The sequence below is a fragment of the Sapajus apella genome, unplaced genomic scaffold (genome assembly GCF_009761245.1).
Source record: "Sapajus apella isolate SASKATOON/1434 unplaced genomic scaffold, GSC_monkey_1.0 scaffold19, whole genome shotgun sequence".
NCBI classification, from domain to species: Eukaryota; Metazoa; Chordata; class Mammalia; order Primates; family Cebidae; genus Sapajus; species Sapajus apella.
The window spans coordinates 1,599,363-1,623,836 of NW_022436959.1; the positions used below are offsets into that span (position 1 = coordinate 1,599,363).

Here is a 24,474-nt window from a genome sequence, read left to right on the forward strand (position 1 = left end):
GATGGGCTGGAGGCGGGGGATAGGGAAACTGTCTAAAGCTTGGAGCCTGGGAGGGACTCTGTTGCCTGAGAAGCCACTGTCTAGAATCTTTGTGGGAACTCGAATCTCCCATGATGCTCTTTTCCTCTTCCTAAGAGACTCTTATCTGCAGATCCTGGAGTGAGACTTTGAATCCTCCCTTGGCTGAGAGAGATATCTCCTGTCTCCAAAGGCCTACTCAGGGATAGAATAGAAATATTATAGGCAGCTCTCCAGGGAGGGTCCAAATTTATATTTTCAGTAATTTTAGCAACAGTCACAAACCTTTCTTTATATAAATCCATAACAAAAAGTAAAGTTCGTCTCTCAATTTCAAATATTCTGTCTCACTAGCAAACCAGTTTTCTGGACTTTTAGTTCCAGGAATATGATCACTGTGCGTGTTTGCATTGGCCATTAGGAATAGGTCTGGGATCTTATTATGCCTCAAGACACATGGAGGTTATGAACTATTTATGTTAAAAGAGAGAGGGAAGGAGTCCTATCTGAGAGTCCTCGGTTATTTACCTTTTGTAAATTGATTCCCACTAGCCAGTGTGTCAAGGTCACCAATGACAGTATCTTCCAACCCTGTTCTGCATTTGAAACGTGTCCAGAGTCGCCTGAGATGACTTACCTATTTTGTTGTCAAACCTATTGTTTAACTTTTCAGCTATTCTTCCCACTGCTCTGAGACAAACAGTGGAATTCAAGTTAGTTTATGACAAGGCCTAAGAGTTTTTCTAAAACACTTCCAGCCAGTGAGCTCAAAACATTCATTTTATTAAAAACAGAATTTATCATATGCAATCTTATTGTGACAGGGGAAAATGTTAAAATTAAAATTCAGAAGAAGCCCTTTTATCTAATGCAATCAATTAATTGAAAAAGTCACATAAAGTGAGAAAGCATAATTAGAGATTGCACACACACACAGCTCAAATATTCAAATATTCCCTTTTATTCATCACATGTATTATAAGGACAGCCTTTTTTTTTTTTTTTTTTTTTGAGCAGGAATCTGTAGAATGAATTATATAGCTCTTCCTTATGTAAGCAACCAATGTGCACTGTCCAGGTCAACTGAAACCTAATCAAACCAGAGCAGAAGATGAATTCCACAGGAATCACCAGCATCTGCTTCCTGCATCTTCTCCAGCCTGCAATAATTCTATATATTAACTAAAGTTTTAATGTGTTGTATTTTTTAAAATTGCACTTTATCACTTATTAAAATAACCTGATTTTTTTTCCTTTTCATCCAAATTGTTTTAATACAAGAACTGCAGGAAGTCTCTCCTCTCTGCCAGGTGGTGGGCTGGTGCTGGAAGCCCAGATTCCTGCATAAGGAGCTGTTATCTAGTGGTCAGATATTGCCCAGCATTTTAGATTTCATAGGTCTGGTGGCTGCAAAGCCTTTTCTACCTCACTAGTAATACTCTTTCATAAAGAGGCTCCAAGCTACCAAGCTATCGAGCCCAGAATGCAACACCTGTAACATTGTCGTCACCTTCAGGGACAGAGACACTGTCTCTAAGCCATGAGCAAAACCTGCCAGCAGCCTGTCAACAGCTTTCTTTCACAAGTGGACCGTCAGGTTTGAAAAGCCTTCAGCTTATATTTCAAAAGGCACTGAGCCCAGAAAACATCAAGTGATTATGGCTACAATTTATCTTCTTCACTAACTTTTCTGTGTTAAGAAACCATCGTTGAAGACATGAAGAAAGTTAAATTCCCCCACAATTAGACAAAGTATGTTTAGATATCAAGATGATTCTCTATATAAAGCCATTCTCATTTCTTCTACCAGTCACGCTGAAGCGGAATTTTAATTCACAGACATTTGTCTTTCACTACTCATGGCAAATATAGAAGATTCTGTGAACTCTTTGTAGAGAAAGACCATGTCATAGTCAACCAGACATCACCAGCCCTACCCCAGGGCCCACACCCAACAGCAACTCAGTAAAGATGTGTTAAATAAATAATGACAATATGGTCAGCTTTTTCTAGGAGGGAGGTTAAGTAAAATGACCAATGATCCTGGTTTGTCTGGGACAGAGGAGTTTCCCAGGATTTTCAATACTAATTCCAGGAAAGTCTTGGACAAACTGGATGAGTTTGTCATCTTACTTAAAGGCTTTCAAGATGGAATTGGACCAAGGTGGCAGACTAGAAGCAGCTCATGTGCACTGCTCTCACAGCAAGGAAACAAAAGGGCTATTGAACACTGACCTGAACACTGCAGTGAGTCGATATCATGCCACTGTACTCCAGCCTGGGCGACAGAGCAAGACTCCATCTCAAAAACAACAACAACAAAAGATTTATATGAATATTGGGACCTGACCAAGGACAAAGGAGTTTTGCAACCTCCTTCTGCTGACTCCCAGCTACCCATGGTCAGCAGTCACCTCCTTGTTCCCCCATCCCAAACATACAAAGAAGCTTGAGATTCATGCCTTCTAAGATAATTCTGTAGAATTATCACTGGTCTGCCACCTTCTCTGGTTGCTGGCTCTCTGAAATAAAATTGTTTCCTTCAACTTCGTGTCTCTTCACTTACTGGCTATCATGCAGTGAGCAGAATAAGCTTGGACTCGGAACATTTTCAGTCTGAAGTCTCACATTTTGCTAAACGTCATACACTACACCCAAACCTCTGAACCTTGTGAAGTACAGGTTATTTTTTTTTTTAATACTTCAATCACATAAACTGTTAACTTTTGGAAGAAAGCAAATTAAATCCATTTTTTACAGCCTTTTTATAGAAGTAAAAGTTGTTTTAACTTCTCAAGGGAGTTTTGAAATTAATAAAATGATGTTATAATTGAGAGTAGCCAATTCTAAAATTGTATTATTACTGTTGTTTTCTCTGTGACAAAACTTCAGCAAATTCCATAAGGTGTTGTTCTTTGCCAAGGGAATTTCTAGGCATTTTCAAATTCCCAGGAACCTCTTCAGAGGGCAAGAGCAGAAATCTTGGTCTTGGGAAGACAATTAGCCTGAAGAGATTTATTTCTGCCTGTGTCCAGATCTTTTTGGGCAGTTAATGCTACAATAAATAATCACTGCCATTTACTGGGAATTTACTCTTTGCCTTTTTACTGGTCCGAGGAGTTAACATTCATTGTCTTATTTAATGCTTCCAATAGATCTATGTGGTAAGTGCTAAAATATTCAATTTGTAGCCAAAGAATGCACAGCTAGTAAAGGAGATGAGCGTAGATGTAAGCACATACAACCAAATACCAATATCCCTAACATATAAGTCAAATAATAAGGACAACTGAAAAATGGACAAAGGATACTAACATGAAATTCACATATAAAGCAATACATAGATCCAATAAACACATGTGAAGGTACTCAATCTTCCTAGTAATCTACCAAAACTGCCTAGGCAGTTAAAAACAACTCACAGCTTTTGAGACACTTCTTAATAGAATTGATTAAAGAAAACAATTTACAGCCAGGCATGCCTGAATTCCCAACATTTTGGGAGGCCAAGGTGGGCAGATTGCTTGAGCTCAGGAGTTTGAGATTAGCCTGGGTAACATGGTGAAAACCCATCTCTACAAAAAAATACAAAAATTAGCTGGGTATGGTGGTATGCACCTATAGACTCAGTTACTCAGGATGGGAGGATTGAGACTGGGAGGTAGAGATTGCAGTGAGCCAAGATCACACCACTGCACTCCAGCCTGGGCAACTGAGACTCTATCTCAAAAAAAAAAAAAACAAAGAAAAAAAAAAAGAAACAATTTACTCCATAACAGAAAGGATCCTTTAAAGTAACATAATTAAACCCCACAAGATATGCTTGAGAACCCATGAAATTATAAACAGTTATTAATCAACAAGTCCAAGATGGAATAGAAAAATTTCTCCCAATTCCCCCTGCTAAGCATAGCTAAAATCCTGGGCATTATTTATAAAACAAACATTAGAAGACTGAAAGGTAGAAGAAAAAAGCAAGGCCCTCTAGAAGCCCTGAGACCGGAGGAAGCTATACTCAAGCCTATATTGCTGCGTATATAGCAACCTGTAGTGACTTCTCTGGGTGTTCTTATTGCATGCGTATCTTGAACTGGATGCTAAAGAAGACCACAACCCAGAAATGTCAGTGGCAGCCAACAACAACAACGACAAAAGCCCCCAAAGGAAGCCTGCACTCTCTAGCCAAAGGAGCCCGAAAGCAGCAGTCTAACAAGACAGAAAATGTTTTGACAGTAATCACCCTCGCCCAGCCAAACACCACAAAAAAAAAATACACGGCCCTACCCCCACTCATGTCAGCAAAGGCCAGGTGGGGTACCTAGATTTCTACCCTTGACGAGGAGGAATCAGGAGCCTTACTGAGTCAGTAGAGCCCACTTGGGATCCTGACTTCCAACCCCACCCAGTGATGATGAGCTCCCCTCACCTGCCAGTGTTAGAGGAGGTCAATGGGAAGCCGGATGTCGCACTGCTGTACACTCCCTCACTTCCTGCTGGCGGTGAAGATTATTTGAGGAACACTAGCAAGATGCTTCCCTCCCAGCCTGGGTGCTATCACAGAGGCCTAGTGGGAGCATGGGCTCCCGTTCCCACCCACCTGGCACTAACAAGGAGCTCCGCCTCCCCAAGGGCCAACGGCACCTGGACTTTCACCCCCACCTGATAGAAATGAGGCAAGACCCCCTCCCTCCCACCAGCATGATGTCAGAGGAGACCTGCTAAACAAGGTTCAGATAAAATCCAGAGTGTCATAGCATAATACCCTCAATGACCATTGCACAATATTTAAATCACTTATACAAGACTGGGAAAATCTCAATTTGAACAAGAAAAAAAAATCAACAGGTGCCAATACAGAAATCACACAAATGTTGAAACTATCAGAGAAGGATTTTAAGCAGTCATCCTAAAAATGCTTCGGTGAGCAACTATTACACAAACATACTTGAAACAAATAAAAAAAAATGGGAAGTCTCAGCAAAGTAGCTGAAGATATAAAGAAGAATCAAGTGGAAATTTCAACTGAAAAATACAATAATCAGAATTTAAAACTCTACGGATGTTTTTACTTCAGCAGAATAAAGAGAACAGAAAAAAAATTAGTAAACTGGAAGATAGGACAAAAGAAATTATCCAATCTGAGCAACAGGAAGAAAATAGACTGGAAAACACAAAAGATACAAAAAATCAGCCAAGTGTGGTGATGCACGCTGGCAGCCCCAGCTATTCAGGAGGCTGAGGCAGGAGGATCCTTAAGCCCAGGAGGTCAAGGCTGCAGTGAGCCATAATTACACTACTGCACTCAAACCTGGGTGACAGAGGGAGACCCTGTCTCAAAAACAAAAACAAAAACATTTTTTTAATTATCTAAAAATAGAATGTACAGTTTTACACTTAAAAGCCTAAAGCATGAATGAGTGTCTAGAGATAGATCAATTACCAGATCTCTTTAAGAGGTAGAAATAAGGCCAGACATAATGGCTCAGGCCTATTAGCAATTTGGAAGATTGAGGGGGAGGATTGCTTGAGGCCAGGAGTTTGAGGCCAGCCTGGGCAACATAGCAAGACTCCCATCTCTACAAAAAAATTAAAAACATTAGCTGGGTGCAGTGGAGTGCACCTGTATCCCAGCTACTTGGGAGGCGGGGGGATCCCATGAGCCCAGGAAGGCTGCAGTGAGCTATGACAGTGCCACTGCATTCTTGAAAAAAATTATTTTAAAGAAATGAAGTAGAAATATTATATGAGCCAAGAAACACAGAAAAAATTAAACATTATAATAAGATTGGTAGGAAGCTTCTAAAATGCCCCCCAATGATTCCTTCCACTTGAGCATGGGTTAATCTGGTGATTTGATTCTAATAAATAGAATATAGCAGAAGTGATGGGATGCCACTTCCAGGAATAGGTTGCAAAACAAGACTTCCATCCTGCTTGTACTCCCCCGGCTCTTCTCGCTGGCCCACTCTGTTGAAACTGCTATTTGCCCTATGAGAAGGCCCCTATGGTAAGGAATTGAGGGCATCCTCTGACCAAGAACCAGCAAGGAACTGAGGCCCTCGTTCTAACATGATGTGAGGAATTGAATCCTTCCACAACCAGATGAGTGAACTGGAAGAGGCCCTTCCCTAGCCAAGCTTTGAGATGGACAGTAGACCCAGGAGTGACACCTGACTGTGGCCTTGTGACAGACTGAGCCAGAGCAGAGTCCAGATTCCTGACCCACAGTGACGGTGACATGCTACATGTTGTTGTCATTTTAGGCCACTCAGTTTTAGGATAATTTGATACCCAAGAATAGATAACTAACACACAAGCTATCTCCAAAACATGTACCAAGACTAGGTTGTTGTAGGGGCAAATCTTTAACATATTCAAGAAGCAGGACGAGAGCAGTGGCTCACGCCTGTAATCCCAACACTTTGGGAGGCCGAGGTGGGCAGATCACGAGGTCAAGAGTTTTGAGACCCGCCTGGCCAACACAGTGAAACCCCATCTCTACTAAAAATACAAAAATTAGCTGGGTATGGTGGCGAATGCCTGTAATCCCAGCTACTCAGAAGGCTAAGGCAGGAGAATCGCTTGAGCTCAGGAGGCAGAGGTTGCAGTGAGCTGAGATAGCGCCATTGCCCTCCAGCCTGGGTGACAGAGCAAGACTCTGTCTCAAAAAAAAAAAAAAAAGCAGATAAATTCCAGGCTACCTAAATTTTCCCAGAGCACAGACACAAACTGGCATTTATGAAGTAACGTGGTTCATAATTTTCCTCTTGGGGGCAATGTCAGATTTTTGTATCTGGATTATAAATTTGGAAACTGACCACTGAAAAAGAGGGATATAAAGAAATTTCCTTTATATAACAAAAAATAAAGATCTATCTCACATGAACAATTAGTATTATATTTAATAGTGAATACCCGAACGTTCTTATTAAATCGGGAATGCCTGCTATCACCATTATATCGTTCTGGGAGAACAAAAATAGAAAGTGTGTTATAAATGTCGGAAAGGTGGAAACATTATTATTATTTGAAGTTGGTATCTCTGAACACCAAAAAGAATCATGAAAAATTATTATAACTAATCAAGTAGTTCAACAAGGTGACTAGTGTTTATAGATAGCAAATCTTCCAAAACAAAACTATAAAAATACTGGAGGAAATAGTCAATATAAATTTGACAAGCAGATAAATACAGATATAGTTAAAGACATGAGAAACTGGAGTTCTCTAAGGAAGGAGAGAACAGCGAGCTAAACATGAGCATGAGAAAGTGAACACCTCGCTGCCTGCAGGAGGGCACCATCACTACTCAATGCTCCCACCCGCCAGCTGTGGCTCCAAGGGTTCTCCTTCTCAAGGACGATCTGACAATGAAACAAGCACGAAAGCTCAGCACTTGGGAGGTTTTGCCATGTGCCCTGGACACTCTGATTTGCCCTTTGGTAAATACCTTCACACCGCACCCCATGACCGTGTAACCCACTGCAGGTCTGGATGCTCACCACTTGCAGGGTCTAATGAAGAGCAACATCTGGTAGAAAGAAAGTGATTTTATTAAGCAAAATTAGTAAAGAAGTGACCAGATTCCCATCCAAAGCAACCACTTTGATTTTTTGCAGGGAAGGCAGGAGTTTAAAAAAGGAAAACTTGATAAGGAAGGCATGTAAATTGTGCTGAGAACAGCGTCTGCGTCTCGTGTTCTGGTGGTTATCTTGGGTCCCAGTCCGCTTAGATCTTGGGCTGGTGTCATCTCGACAATGACCAGGTTGTTAACTAGTTACCTTGAATTAATCTCTGGAATTCTGCAGCTGTGTCTCCAGGATGGGTCTGTCTCAAGATTAGCCTCTGGAACTTCTAAGAAGGCACACAGTTAGATATCAGCATAACGTTGGATAAACGTGAAGGGTGCGGTGAGAAAGGGAGGGACGCAGTCTGTTTTAAGGCTTATGGAAAAGGCTCCTGCAGTTTGCTTCAACCCAGGAGAAAAAGAAAAAATGTTTTTAAATGCATTTTGAAGTTAGGCTGCCCATTTACAACCTAATGCCCTAGATCTGGGCAGGCGCCTGCCCATAAGCTTGGGAAGACTTCCTAAAGGGCGCATGCGCATGAAGCCACTTTGCTATCCTCTTGTTTAATGAGCCAAACTGCCTGAAGTGTTCTGTCTTCCCTCCTCCCTGCCTTCCCAATGGCACCCCTCCACTCCCACTTCACACAGAAAAGCTGTGCTTCCTGCCTAAATCTCTACAGTCGCTTTCCTGGGACATAAAACCCTCCCAATACTAAAAGACAAGGGACAGTCCAAATACTGGTTTTCCTGGACTCTAAAGGCAGAAAACAAATCCTTTTGCAAGTCAGGTGGTTTTCATATCTTTGCTTTCAACGAAATGGAAGAATTTAGAAGCAGTGGTAAGGCCTGCTGATAGTCCCCTGAATGCACCATATTTTGCCTTCGTTTAGTAGAACCCTGGTGAATTTCAGCAGGGGTGGTTGTGGTTACTCAACTAAAGACTACATTTTTCAGCAACAAGGTATGGGTGTGTGATTAAGTTCTTGCCAATGGATGTGAAAAGTGATGTGTGAAAATTCTTGGTCTTGATCTTAAAGTGACTGGGAATGAGCTCTCCACTTCCCCCCTTCCTGAAAGATGGACCATGGAGGTGATACAGGTGAGCTGGCTTTGCCAGGAGGACAAGGGCCAGGCTATGTCTGGGACAAGGACCTTGGACCCTGGACACCCTCAAGGCTCACAGCCACCTCTCTGCCCAGGACCAGTCCCCTCTTTGCACTGTCCTATGAGAAAGAAACTATCTTGTTTTACCTCTTCTATTTTTGTTATGATTCTTTTTTTTACAGTAGCATAGTCTGTACCCTGCTTATTACATCAGCTAAAAATAATTGAGTTTATTATTAAAAATAATTTTTGATCAATCATTTAAAAGTTCAAGGAATTGAGTGACTTTGCTATAACAAAATTCCTTCCATTTTTGTCTATTTTGGTTATCTATAAAAATGAAAAAGAAATAGAGTTGTTGCTAAGCCATGCCTCATGCTAAAAATAAACATTTATTCAACCATAAATGAATCAATAAAAAACACATCTATCTCATGAAGTAATATATTTCTTATAAAATTTTATTATTCATGTTTAAAATGTTTCAAATGGGTAATGTTTATTTTGATCAATTGTAAACTAATAATAAATGTAATAATAATTCCATCCAAAATAATTTTTAACATTTAAAATATATAACATTTAAAAAATTGTATTTATTTATTTATTTTGAGAGAGTTTTGCTCTTGTAGCCCAGGCTGTACTGCAGTGGTGCAATCTCAGCTCACTGCAACCTCTGTCTCCCGAGTTCAAGCGATTCTCTTGCCTCAGCCTCCCAAGTAGCTGGGATTACAGGCATGTGCCACCACGGCTGGCTAATTCTGTATTTTTAGTAGAGACAGAGTTTAACCACGTTGGTCAGGCTGATCTCAAACTCCTGACTTCAGTAATCCGCCCACATTGGCCTCCCAAAGTGCTGGGATTACAGGCATGAGCCACAGCACCTGGCTTAAAAATGTTATTTCTAAATAAATAAATGAAAATTTAGCTAGGCATGATGGCTGGCACCTGTAGTCCTAGATACTTGGGAGGCTGAGGCAGGAGGATTGCTTGAGCCAAAAGTTCAAGACTGCAGTTAGCTATGATCACGCCACTGCACTCCAGCCTGGGCAACAGAGGAAAACACTGTCTCTAAATAATAAATAAATAAAAATTTTGATTTATTTTTCTCAAGCCTAAAAATATAAATTACATTAACATAAAATTATGAGACAATTAAAGCAATTCAATAAACTATAAAAATCTTTTTTAAAATCCTGTGTATTTTTAAATAGATGATGGTGGGATCAAGTTACAGTTGCATTTAGATTCTGTTGGATTTGATTAAAAATTATATAATTATTATATATAGAATATAGAATTCTATATATATTCTATTCTATAATTCTATTCTACATAGTCTATATAATATAGAACTCTTATATATGTAATATAAGAATTATAGGTATGTAATTCTTACATATATATTTAGAGATGAGGTCTCGCTATGATGCCCAAGTTGACCTCAACCTTCTGGACTTAAGGGATCCTTCCAAGTAACTGGAACTACAAGCAGGTACCACCGAACCTGTTTAAAAATTTGAATCTGAAATGTTTCTATTCCCAATATAATGAAAATTATATCCTTTGCAACTTTTTAAAGTTCTGATACAAGATTTTAAATATCAACTGGAAAGTGGGAAGAGGGCATATCATTTTTTAGGGTTTAGACTCTTTTTAGGGTATAAACTCTTCTAGAGTTTAGAGACTACTGCCCTACACGCCTTTGCAGTCTCCCCATCTGCGATGGTTGGCTGTGCCCGGTTCATGTTTTGAAACAGTTACACAGTTGTTTCACATTGCAGTTGCACCTGCCTCCCCAGGGCTCCCATTGGCCAGTCTATTTCATGAATGAAGAGTAGGACCTGCAGATCGCTCCACAGCTGCCTCGTCCTGCATGACTGTATAGTTTGGGTGCCCCATTGCTTCAGTACTTACTTACTCCCATCAAATGCTGAGTGTAGGCATGGAGTTCTGGACTCCACCCATCTTCTGGGTCCTCTTACCCTTCATCCTGCTCCACAAATTCATCTTTCCCCATCTCTTATACTCTTTGTTTAAAAAAACACCAGTATCTTCAGGTTGTCCATCAAGACTGGCTCTTCCCCATCAGCAGAGTAACATGCCCATTTCCTCATCCAAAAATACTGTAGGGGCCAAGGGGAACTTGGGGTCAAGGGGAAAGTTATCTTTGGCCCTCTGAAGGTTCATGGAAAAATCAATTCACAAAAGTTAGATTAGTTGGAGAAAAGCCATGCAAATTTATTTAATGTGTATACACAGGAGCCTTCAGAATGAAGACAAAAAAATACCAGAGCGATTGACCATTTTTATGCCTAGGTTCAACAAAGCGTAGACCAATGTGTAGAAGAAGTTGGACAAAGAGCTTTTTATTTTAATGCAAATAGACTGTGCAGGGAAAGCCAGCAAGACCTGTCTAGATTCTTCTTGGCCTTTCTGAGCTGTATTCCTTCCTTCTGGGTGTGGAGCAGGACCCGCTCTGAAATGGGGGTCTCATGACCTACAGTCAAACAAGGTTGGTCAAATGTTTTTTTTTTTTTTTTGAGATAAAGTCTCGCTCTTGTTGCCCAGGCTGGAGTGCAGTGGACAACTCTCAGCTCACAGCAACCTCCACCTCCCAGGTTCAAGTGATTCTCCTGTCTCAGCCTCCCAAGTAGCAGCAATTACAGGCACCTGCCACCACACCCAGCTAATTTTGTATTTTTAGTACAGATGGGGTTTCTCCATGTTGGCCAGGCTGGTCACGAACTCCTGACCTCAGGTGATCTGCCCGCCTCAGCCGCCCAAAGTGCTAGGATTATAGGTGTGAGCCACCGCACCCAGCCGGTCAGAACATTTCTTTATGGCCAGTTTTACATAGAAAGGCAGAGGGAAAGTTAGAGAAATATGTTTAGGTTTTGTGGCTGGTTTTGGAGAAAAGAGGTTCTTGTTTCTATGACTCACCATGGGGAAGAGGAGTTCTAGTTTCCATGGCTATCCCTGGGGGAGAATGGGACTGAGAGGTGGAAGGGCAGGAGAAGATCAGAGAAAAACTCTTGCTTCTCAGGCCTTCTTTTTGGAGAATTGTTTTCTAAGTCCCAACAATATCCTTCCCTGAAAGTTTTCCCACCAAACTATTGTCCCAGTTAGGCCTTTGTCTTCACAATCCAATATCCTGAAGTCTCTATTAAGTCTTCCATTCATTCTTCATTTTGATTTTAATTTTTGAAGTGTTCACAAGCCCACATACATGAGTGATATATGAAAATATTCTCATTGTAAACATATTGAATATTCTAAAAAGAGAGTCAAAGGTCAGAGCATTCCTCCGCCCCACACTGCTCCCAACATTTTCCCCATGTACAACTTCATGTGGTTCCTTCCACACTTTTATGTAGCTATTGATGTGCATCTATGTTACATACATGGTTCCATGTTGCATGGTATATCCCTTTCCCCCCATAAGTTGCTCTGGAAAATTTTCCAAGTCAATATATATACACTTGTTTCATTCTTTTTGGCCACTACATGGTGTCTTGTACAAAAAATGTACCATAATTTCTTGCCAATGGGCTTGCAGATTATTTTTTCACTATTGATTTCTATTTTTTCCCACTTTTAAAACTGTCTCTAGCCTGGCGTGGCAGCAGGCACCTGTCATCCCAGCTGCTCCAGAGGCTGATGCAGGAGAATCACTTGAACCAAAGAGGCAGTGATTGCAGTGAGCTGAGATCACGCCACTGCACTCCAACCTGTGCAGCAGAGACTGTCTCAATAAACAGGTAGATGATTAATTGACTGATAGAAATAGAGAGATGATAGATAAATTAAAAACAGTATTGTAATGATCATCCTTTTGTATACATCTCTGCTCACATGTAAGTTTGTCTGAGAAGTAGGGAGACAGGAGTTAGTACAGCTGGCCTTTGATTCCAATAAGGGAAATTCCTGGAAAACGTACCAAGAACTGAACATCCTAGTAAGTAGACAAATGGTATTTGCTGAGGTAACTCTTATATGTGACAGCGCTTAGTAGGATATGGCTGGTTAAGGGTTGCCTACAGTAAATAAACTTAGAATTTATGGATTTGTGAGACGAGACTCCTCAGAGAAAGCCACAAAAACTATACAATGTAGGCCATAAAATGCAATGTTTCCATACCTGAAGCCTCCCTGCTGAGATGACCACAAACCTCTGTTGAGATCTCATCTATTAAGCTGGGCCACAGAGCAGTTGTCTCCTGTGGGAATGAGAGCCTGGGAGGTATGCAGGATGACACAGGCCTCTCCTTGCTTTGCCAGGGCTTCATGATTCCTTGTGTCCTGAAACTATGAGTAAAGCTTGATATGGGTAAGATCTCTGATCCATGGAAGTCAGAGTTGACAATCTGATCCTGTGTGTTGGTAGACTCCTGGAAGTTACCAGGTTGCCATCCAAGTAGGCTGTTTCAGTTTCTATTCCCAACAAGAGTGTAAGTTTGTTTCTTAGCGATGTTGGTTATGGTTTCATCACCTGTGGGCCAATAACCCACTGCCATTCAAATCTGTATTTTTATTAGTAATATTTTTACAAGTTTGCTGGCTCTTTGGATTTGTGTGTATGCATTTCCTGCTAATATTATTTGCTCGTCTTCTTTAGGTTAAATTTTCTTTTTCTTATTGAAAAACAGCAGAGTGTAAGTATGTGGATTCTGGAGTAGAGTGAGTTGAAATCCTGGTCTGCCACTTGCTAAAAGTGAGACCTCAGAAAAGTGACCAAAACTTTAGTTTCAATGCTTATTTCATAAGGTCTTATGAAGACGATCTGAGATACTGCATGCAAAACACCAAGAATAACACCTGGTACATAGTAAATGCTCACAGATAACCAGTTGTAGTTGTTTTTTTCTTTTACTTAATTCCCGAAGTGGTAATATAACAGTGAACCACTTGTTGGTTCTTTTTGGTTTTTTAATTTTGTTTTTTTTAGAGACAGGGTTTTGTTCTGTTGCCCAGACTGGAGTGCAGTAGTGTGATCACAGCTCAATGTAGCCTTGATCTTTTGGGCTCAAGCAATCCTCTCACTTCAGCCTCAAGAGTAGCTGAGACTATAGTCATGTGCCAACATGTTTGGCTAATTTTTTCATTTTTTTGTAGAGGCAGGGTCTTGCTATGTTGCCCAGGCTGGTCTTGAACTCCTGGCCTCAAGTGATTCTCCCACCTCAGCCTCCCAAAGTGCTGGAATTACAGGCATGAGCCACTGTACCCGGCCAAAATCCTTTTTTCTTTGGTCTCACCAGACACCATTATTGTTTTTCTTCCATAGAAGACAATCATTAGACCTTTCTTTTCTACTTTTCCCTTAAAGAACAGTGTTCAGGCTGGGCGCGGTGGCTCATACCTGTAATGTAAGCACTTCGAGAGGCCAAGGTGGGCGGATCACTTGAGGTCTGGAGTTCAAGACCAGCCTGGCCAACATGGTGAAACCCAGTCTCTACTAAAAATACAAAAATTAGCTGGGCGTGGTGGCACACACCTGTAATGTCAGTTACTCAGGAGGTGAGAATCATTTGAACCCAGGAAGCAGAGGTTGCAGTGAGCCAAGACTGAGCCACTGCACTCCAGCCTGGGTGACAGTGAGACTCTGTTGAACTTTATAGTTACTCTCTATACATTAAGAGGGTCTCTAAGAAATACTGTTATACTTTTTTTTCTTTAACTTACAATAAATGGTATGTATAGAATATTTTTATGAACAAAAGAATATAAATATTTCTATGTGATATGTGTAATGTCCTCTGGCAGGACATAAAGATTGGTAAAAGCAGTTAGGACAATGGGAGAAGACTTGCTTTTTGTGCATTCTGAATTTTGTAAAATGCTTTTGTGCCCTTTGAATACCTACTCAAAGATAAATTCAAGTCTATAAATAAATACAACGGACCTTCTTATCAATCCCATCAAATCTATTCCCTGTTTGGCTGATGGTATCACTCATCCATTCAGTCTCTGCTAAAGACTTGGGAATCATCCTTCCTCTCCTCAAATGTACATCCAATTACCATATTCAGTTGAAATGCCTCAGAAATAGATCCTTCATTCACTTATGCATTCAACAGCAGCCCTAAGAACACACAATAAACCAAACTGGGTAGAGAGAAAAAGATGAATGAGACATTGTCAGCACAGTACCCTCAAGAGGCTCCCAGCCCAGGGATGCAAGCTGCCACACCATGCATTCAAACAGTGCTTCCTAAACAACTGATTCCTTTAGACATTTACAGGTATTTATTGGAGTAAGAGCTCATAAAATATATTTTTTATAATATACACAAGAAAAAATACATTTGAATGAATAAAAAATAGAACGACAGGAGGTGAAAGAATTTAGTGTTCATAGATGAGGTCATCAAGGACGCTAATAATTCAGAGAAGAAATTCAAAGTGTACTTAGAAGTTGAGACCCTGCTTTTACAGTATTTTATAATAAAAAAAGGCATTTAAAGGTGATATATGACTTAATAGTTTTCCAAATTTCAAAATGTGTTTCTAGACACTGTTGTTCATAAACCAAAAAAAAAACACAACAACAAAAACAACCCAAACACTTTGGCAAGCAAAGTATAATTAGCCCATAGCAGCTTCATAACAGTTTACTTTTTTAATATAAAGATTTTTAAATTTACACTTGTTATAGCAGAAAAAACTAATATGCTAAGTCTGTAACCTACACAGCAAAAATAATTATCTTGATGAAGCCTGAATTCTATGCAAATGTGCACCACACTGCATGTATAGGAACTGAGTAAATGTAGACCCTGTACTTATCAACCCTTCTATATAGAATATTGAACCCCCAAGTCTCACTCACTGTCTCCATGTCTACATCTCTTTTCAGAAGGCAGCCTCAAGCTTTAAGCCAACATATATTTGTTATTGAAAAAATTCTCATCCTCATTACTAAAAATGTTTCTGTAATGGCCTTCGACGTTTTTTTCAGTACCCTAGTAACAAGTCATGTCATGATCAATGAATGATCACAACCTGTAGAAAAAACTACTGAGACTGGAGAATGGGTTTCTGTTTCCAACCCCTGAAAGACGTTGCTGCTTCAAGACCCACAGCTCCAAGAAGACAATTCAGAATTTCTTACTTTTAAAAAATACTGTCACAAATAACTGAATAATTAGATTTCTAGGAAAATGAGGCTTTTAAATTAAGATTTAGCAAAATCAACTATAATGTATTTACTTCTACTCATTGAAGAATGACAGAAATCAGTTAAAGTTTTACATACAAAAGATATAAATACTGCATAATATGTAGTGAATATTGGCACAAACCCTTTCATACTTAAAGCATAAAATGCAATCAGTAAATCTGATGCTCTTAAGTGTGTTTCTTAAGATGACGTAGGTCAAAAAAACCTCTAGATAGCATGGAAATTTCCCAGATTAAGGCTTTCCAATAGGTTTGTAGCAAGCATCAGGTTGCCAGAGGCGAATATCAACAAGAACTTGATTGAGTTTTTGCATCCAGAGATCGCGCTCTTCTTTAGTATCTGCAGACAGCCAGTTCCTACAGGAACAACCAACCAACGAGGTCAGAATTCTTTTCTCCTCATTCTCTACCCCCATGTACTCTTGGTACGGAAAAAAAAATGACTAAACAAACCAGTCAAATCAATTACCTTTAACCATCTTTTATGGATGCTAATCCAAAGGCACTTAGTAAGGGGCTTCTCCAAATAAAACAGAGGAAAATTACCCCAGTTTGGTTAACTGATGCTAACTTACACTAATTACACTTGGTAAAGGCTGGTGTTTCCAACAGGTGTTTTATATAGGTAGTGTGTGGCCTGGGTAACTTGATGGCATAGGACACCCACTAAGTGTGGGCGACTTCTCAGCAAGAGCATCAAAGGCCTGAATCTAGGCACTCCCAGTATCCTTCAGAGTCAGGTTCCCCAAAAGCTGCAATCACAGACTTGTGGACCTTCACCTGGCTTTACAGGTAATATTGTTTTACACTGTCTCCCACTAGATTTGTCCTACTATATTAGTAGAACACGGTATTTACAATAAACTATCGAAAGATCCTAAGATTTTTGTCTATCCTAACCTCTCCGTCCATATTAAGAATATTTTTCTTGCATCCATAATTAGTTACAAGTTGAATAAATAACTAGTTGATGGAGCAGGCCAGGGTAAGGAAGGGGGGATTCCCTAACTCGTAGCCAGAGCATCCTTCTAGAGAACAGCCAGCCGTTAGGTTTTTATATTGCATTCATTCTGCAACTTTATAAGTTCTCCCCATTGGTACTAGAGATGGTGTAAACATGAATAAATGGAGTTTATCACCTCTGTAGTCAATGAAGAAAATACTGCACTTATAATAGCCACCACTTATTAAGCTCATTCCATGTACTCAAAACTGTGCTAAGTATGTTTACTCATTCATCTCTATTGTCTGAAGTCTCTGTGAACCTATTCTGGTTCAAGAGGCTGACAAAATTTTTAAAAACTCTATTGTCACTGTGGAGTTTATTGTTCCCTTTTGACACAGATTTCAGAGGGCCAGCAAAGTTAAGTGACCTGCCATGGTTACATTTGATAAGTCAGAGTTAGGATTTAAACTTAAGTCCGTTGACTTCAAAGCTCCACTGTACTGCCTCCCCATGTGATAAAACATTCTAGTTTCAATGTGTAGTCGCTATTTTGAAATAGGCAATAGAGATCAGAAGATAAATCTTTAGTATTGACAGCAAGCTTAGTTAGTAGAAATGAAAATGAGGTACATTAAATTCAGGTGAAAGGCCTAAGTCCAAAAGACTCAAGGCCCTGTAAGGAAACAGATCAGTGAGGCAAAGGAGAATGCAGAACTGCAGAATGTTTATATTCTCATGATCAAAAAAAACAAAATAAATTTTAGGCCACAAACAAAGCTGAAGACTCAGCCAAGACTGAACTGAGAATTTACCGCTCTCATATGCTTGGGCAAAGGGTACCCATCCACATTATAACTTTATAGTGAGAAAGAGTCCAAGTAAATGAGGTAAAGAGTAATTAAAGCACCATATAATCTAGCTATTTTTATCACAGGGGAAGGGCTACAGAGAAGTCTAAGAGAGTTTATGCAAACAGTAAAAAATAAAGTTATATGAAAAATGTGAGTGATATTTAAAATGGCTGAAGTGGGCTGCTGTGGTCAGGAACTACGTAGATGCTGCATTTTGCTTGGTTCCTCCACTGACGGTGGCCATGGACAGGTCACTATCAAACAAAATGATCAGAAAACCATTTTGCCTGTCCTGCCCTGCCTGATTCCACCACTGCATAGAAAACCACTGAAAGAATGAATGAGTTAAAATGCATAAATCTGGAAGTAATCTAGACATCAAAAATTTCCATCAAATGAGTCCTCTATCTAGCTATTTTAAAACAAATTGGCAGTCTCTGGGCAACTCTGTTCCATTTCAGTATTGTGTCTCCTGGCTGTAGCTTTCTAATATTTTCACATTAGAAACTCATAAAGCTAGTTCTACCAATCTCCCCATATCTGCATTATCCAGCAACAGCCTAATTGCTAAAGATCTTATCAAATTCTAACTTTTGTCCCTAATGACAACTTTGCACATTGAAGTTGGTCTTCAAGCTTCTCTTAGGCATCCAAATAAAAGAACCTATCTTGGAATCTTAGCAATAAACCTTTGTATCTTACACTTGAGCTTAGGGTTAATTAAAAAAGAAGCACTCCCCAAAGTTTTATTCTGTCAATCTCCATCCAGAAATTTGCAGAATAGAATGAGATTGTTTTTGTGAGTCATTTGATTACATGAGGGTATTCTGGGAATGGAAGGAAGGGATGTGTAAAGTCTCTATGAATAATGCTTGTCTCCTCAACTACACATGAAATCTTGAAACTTAACCCAAAGATTATTAGCTAACTGCCAAGAAAATGTGAGCATACTGGAAAATATTAAGCTAAGATACAACCTGAGTATTATACTTTCCTTAACTATATTAATTTAGTTATGATAGATGGTTCTCTTATTGCTTTGTGTGTGTTTTGTTTTCTCACTAAGGCTGTGCCCTTTTCAAAGTCAATGACCATCTCTGATATTTCTCATAGTGGCAAGTACATAGTGGGCAATCAATTGCTTAGTTGACAGAAATATTTATAGGCCAATACATACTTGGTGACACAGAGTGTGTCCCTGCATTGGCTGACAAGAGTCTCTCGGTCATCTTCTCTTTGTGGTCGGACAGTAATTAATTCAAAAGTGTTGCGTCTTGCACAAAATTCTCTGTTGGCTGGTTCTATCTGATGACTGGTACAATTAGCCAGATTTATCCTTCCTATGGGATTCTTTAAAAACAAATTAAGAGAAATTAGCAGAAAATAAGACTATTTAAGTCAGTAAGCATTAAGCAGCATTTAAGTTGGTACAAATTAAATTAAAATTAAAAAGCCATTCATTTAAAAGTTAAAATTTAGTTACACTGGGCTTAGAAAAACATATTCAACATTTATTATTGTTCCTCGCTAGACATAAAAATAAAACCAAAAAATATCAACTGGTAGCTCTTGCCAACTATCTTATAAAGCTCTTTATTATGGGGGACTTCAAATAAAAAATACAAAGAACAGTATAATGAGCCCCAGGTACCAAAACCAGCTACAACAATGAGAAACACACTTAGCTGCCTTTTGTCTGTACCTTACCCACTTCTCCTCTTTCTATAAAAGGAAACCTAGACATCAGATTTCATGTGTAAATATTTCTCTATGTCTCTGTGAAACATAAGGGCAAACAATTGCCCTGAGTTGTTGGTGGCCATGAATTCCAGTGGTATGAGAGCAGAAGTGCAGGAAAAAATTCATGAGACCAAATGGTCCTGAAAATGGGAAAAGGAACACATACAGGCACACACAATGAGCCAACAGCTAATAAATGTGTCAGTTCCATCAGAAGTTTTAAAAATAAAAATAGAACATACCATTTTAAAACCTTAGATTGGCTAAGTCTGGAAAAAACAGTAACAACCTCTGTTGATTGGTTAGGGAGTGAGTAACAGATTCTTATGCATCACTGGTGAAAGTATAATATGATCTATTACTGGCAGGCAACTTGACAACAGTAATCAAAAACCATTAACAATGAGCATTTTCTGATCATACAGTTCCACCTAAATTTATCCTAAGCAAATACATAATATATATACACAGGTTTTAATATGTATAGTCACTGTTTTTTCATAATGGCAAAAAATCCCAAACAAATTAAATGACAGTAATAGGAGACAACTAAATAAATCATGGTATTGTTTCCAGCAAATATGACACATTAAATAGTCTGAAAATCCTCCCATGAAGCCACCAAATGCTAGTAATCAAATTCACAAGAAAGTAAAAATATCCTTCAAAGGCCAAAATCAATGAGCAAGGGAGAATGAAGAATAGCAAACCCATTTGAAACCCTGTCTTCCCTTGGGGCGTCTGCCACCACTAAGACCTGCAACCCAACCTAGAAATGACAGAATATAAATTCTGGTATTTGCTTTAAAACACCCTAGCAAAGCAACTAAACAAAAATGCATGTGTGTTGTGAAGAGACAAATGAACCCTGAAAACTAATAATTAATGAAGCTGGAAGTTCATTATACCATTTTTGCTTTGTGTACATTTGAACATTTTCAATTATAAAAAGCAAAACAGAGCCAGGTGCAGTGGCTCATAACTGTAATCCCAGCACTTTGGGAGGCTGAGGTGGACAATCGCTTTGAGCTCAGGAGTTTGAGACCAGCTTGGTCAACATGGTGAAACCCCAGCTCTACTGAAAATACAAAAATTAGCGTGTCTGATAGTGCTTGCCTATAGTCCCAGCTACTTGGAAGGCTGAGGCAGAGAACTGCTTCAACCCAGGAAGCAGAGGTTGCAGTGAGCCAAGATCGCACCAGTGCACTTCAGCCTGGGCAACAGAGCGAGACCTTGTCTCAAAAAAAGAAACAAAAAGTAAAACATATATGTATATATATTTCCATGGGGTGATGGCGGTGTGTGTGTGTGTGTGCACGCACGCACGCGTGCAAGGGTGTGTGGAAAAAGCAAGGACCAAGAATAGTCATACAGTAGCCCCGCCACTTATCCATGATTTCACTTTCCATAGCTTCAATTACCCAGTCAACCATAGTAGAAAAATATTAAAAGAAAAATTCTAGAAACAAACAATTCATAAGCCTTAAACTGCATGCCATTCTAAGCACCATGATGAAATCTCCCACCATCACATCTGTGTTCAGCGTATCCACGCCGTACCTGCTACCTGCTCAGTACTCACTTAGCAGCATACTGAGTAATAAGATCAACTGCTGTAGTATGTAGTGCTTGTGTTCAAGCAGCCCTTATCTGACATAATAAGGTCCCCAAAGTGCAAGAGTAGATATGCCAAAAACAAGCCATAAAGTGCTTCCTTTAAGTGAAAAGGTGAAAGTTTTCGACTTAATAAGGAAAGAAAAAAAATGATATGCTGAGGTTGCCAAGGTCTACACAGTAAGCATAAATTTTCTATCCATGAAATTGTGAAGAAAAAGAAATTCATGCAAGTTTCATTGTCACATTTTCAACTGTAAAAGTTACCACCACGGTATGTGGTAAGTGCCTAATTAAAATAGAAAAGGCATTAAATTTGTGAGTGTAAGACATCAACAGAAACGTGTTGTGACTGATGGCAACTGGGTCTGGTACTTATCCATGGTTTCATGCATTCACTGGGGGTCCTGGAATGCATCCACTGAGGATAAGGGAGAACTGCTGTCCATTACTGCATATGTGAGGAGACCTGCCTTGGCAGACATTAAGATTTATTTTAAAGCTATGTTCATTTAGATTGGGATAGAGAAATAGACCAAAGGAAACAGAACAGTGAGCCTAAAATTAAACCTACACATATAATGACATCTTGATACACATGAGAAGTGGCATTGTAGATCAGTGAATGATATAGTTTGGATATTTGTCTTTACCCAGATCTCATGTTCAATTGTAATCCCCAGTGTTGGAGGTGGGGCCTGGTGGGAGGTGACTGGATTATGGGGGTGGATTTCTCAAGAAATCCCCTTGGTGCTGTCCTCACAATAGTGAATGAGTTCTCACATGAGCTGATTGTTTAAAAATGTGTGGCACCTCCCCTTGCTCACTCACTAGCTTGCTCCTGCTTTTACCCTGTGATACACCTGCTCCCACTTCACTTTCTGCCGTGAGTGAAAGCTCCCTGAGAGGCCTCCCCAGAAGCTCAGCAGATGCCAGTGTCATGCTTTTAGTATAGCCTGAAGAACCAGCAGCCAATTAAAAAATTAGCCAGTCTTGGGTATTTCTTCATAGCAATGCAAGAATGGCCTAACACAGAGGGGAAAGAACCAACAATTCAATGATGCTGGCACAATTGGTTATCCAGGTGGAAAAAAAAATTCAATTCTAGGGAAATTAAATGTGAAGTATAAACATTTATAACTTTAGAAAGAGGTATAAAAGAAATCTTTGACTGCAGGGTAAGGATAGTTTCTTAAATTAGACCCTAAAAAGTACAAAGCAATAGACTGACAGGTCTGAATACCTTAACATTAGAAAAGTCTGTGCATGAGAAGACACTATAAAGATAAATTAAAAGATATGTCAAGCCTAAGACTAGGGAAATATAATTGTAATGTGCCAATATTAAAATGGATAATATAAAATCAGTTCATAGGAGAGAAAATAAAAATGGCCATACATACTCTTATGCTTAGAAAAGATACTTAGTCTAGTAATCAAGAAGATATAAAATTTTTTTAAATGAGAGAACATTCACATCTATCTTATTGATGGAAGTTTAAAAGCCTGACATATGAAGTGTTGGTGGGAATATGAAAAACTGAGAACTCTCAAATATCCCTGGTGGGAATGGAAAATCGTACAACCACTTTTGCGACTCATTTGACAAAATCAAGTTGTAGATGTGCAAACCCTACAACCCAGCAATTCTGCTACTAGATAACATTCAAAAAAGAACTCTCATCCATGTGTACAAGAAACTAAGTCTTCCTGCATGAGGACCGTAAAAGGTACAAACCAAATGAAAACGAGAAGAAAGTGAATCACAGCAGTACTGTCGGTATACAATTTAGATATAATCTTAAGGGTCTCTAAACAGGAGAATGGATAAACTGTAATGTGTTCTTACAATAGAATACCATAGAGAGAAAAGAGGACAAAACAGAGCTACACATACCACCCCAGACAAATTTCACAAACCATACTGACCCAAAAAAGCCAAGTTGCAGAATAATACATACCATATGTTATTATCTGTATAATGTTTAAAGACATGCAATTGCAGCAACATATATTGCTTATATACATGTATAGGTTGAACAGCCCAAATCTGAAAATCTTGAATTCTGAAATGCTCCAAAATCTAAAACTTTTTGAGAGTGAACATGGTGCTCAAAGGAAATGCCCATTGGAGCATCTCAGATTTTGAATTTTTGAGTTAGGAGATAATTAATTGGCAAGTATAATGCAAATAGTCCAAAATCTGGAAAAAAGATTCCAAATGTGAAACACCTCTAAATACCAAGGATTATAGATGAGGGATATTCAATCTGTATAATAAAAATTTAAATAAGTGCATGGGAACAATAAACAATTTTAGGATAGAGGTTATCTCTGTGGGAGAGAGAATTACATGGGGAGCTTCAACTGGAATGGTAACACAGAGGTTGACTGAAATTGTTCTATGCCCTTTTGAATGCCTCAAACATTTCACGATAAATTTTTAAAATATTAACAATTTTAATGACTACAGTGTAACACACACAGCTGTCAAACACAACATTATAGACTTATCTTTACTGATATTGAAAGACATGAGATATTCTATCAAGTAAAAAATCAGATTATAAAAAGCATGCTTTTCTTTTTTAAAAGATTCATAATTACTATATATATTTTAAAAATTTGAAAAGATATCTAACCAAAATATGAACAATAGCTATGTCTGTTATGAATAATTTTCCTTTTTAATTCTGCTTATTTCTATTTTCCAGTTTGGAGATAACAAATAATCTTACTTGGGCAATGATATTAACTTCTTTAAAAACATGATATAATTTATTACACAAAATCCTCTTATTAAATTTTAGAAACAAAATACAAACCATTGTTCCTATGGGTGGGTTTCCATTATTGTTTTACCCTAGCTAATAAGATAAAAAACTAAATTTAAAATATTTCCAACTTCAAATGTCAACAAAAAATTATAATTAAACATCCAGTAGAAAAGAAGGAAACATATATGTGTTAAAGTATTTTAAGAGTGATCACATCATAGGGAATGGATAGAATATAAAAATTTTAAACAAATGAGACAGACACACACACATTAATTTACAAGAAAAATGCTTTTTTTTTTTTTGAGACGGAGTCTTGCTCTGTCGCCCAGGCTGGAGTGCTGTGGCGTGATCTTGGCCCACAGTAACCTCAGCCTCCTGGGTCCAAGTAATTCTCCTGCCTCAGCCTCCTGAGTAGCTGGAATTACAGGCACCCACCACCACACCCAGCTAATTTTTGTATTTTTAGGAGAGACAGGGTTTTGCCATGTTGGCCAGGTTGGTCTCAAACTCCTGACCTCAGGTGATCCATCCACCTCAGCCTCCCAAAGTGCTGAGATTACAGGCGTAAGCCACCACACCCAGCCAACAAGAACATTTTCAATGGCTTAATGAGTACACAGAAAGGGGAATTAATTTGGGTGAGTGATGGGGGCCAGGGGGAACACTTGCATGAAC

The 24,474-nt window shown here is 39.1% G+C and overlaps 1 protein-coding gene and 1 long non-coding RNA gene across 3 annotated transcripts in view; both read right to left on the reverse strand.

Annotated features, from left to right (window-relative positions):
* The window catches only part of LOC116557338, a 141,356-nt gene extending 136,665 nt beyond the window's left edge, over positions 1–4,691 (reverse strand). Inside the window, exon 1 of the long non-coding RNA XR_004271472.1 lies at positions 4,303–4,691. This is a non-coding gene — a long non-coding RNA (uncharacterized LOC116557338). The remainder of the gene's footprint in view (positions 1–4,302) is intronic.
* Positions 4,692–14,912: 10,221 nt separating this feature from the next.
* The window catches only part of ANLN (anillin actin binding protein), a 59,894-nt gene continuing 50,332 nt past the window's right edge, over positions 14,913–24,474 (reverse strand). For both annotated transcript variants that reach the window (XM_032286791.1, XM_032286790.1), the window contains 2 exons: positions 18,843–19,015; positions 14,913–16,225 (listed from right to left, as the gene is read on the reverse strand). In XM_032286791.1, coding sequence (XP_032142682.1) covers positions 16,102–16,225; positions 18,843–19,015 — 297 coding nt within the window. In that variant the 3' untranslated portion in view covers positions 14,913–16,101. The remainder of the gene's footprint in view (positions 16,226–18,842; positions 19,016–24,474) is intronic.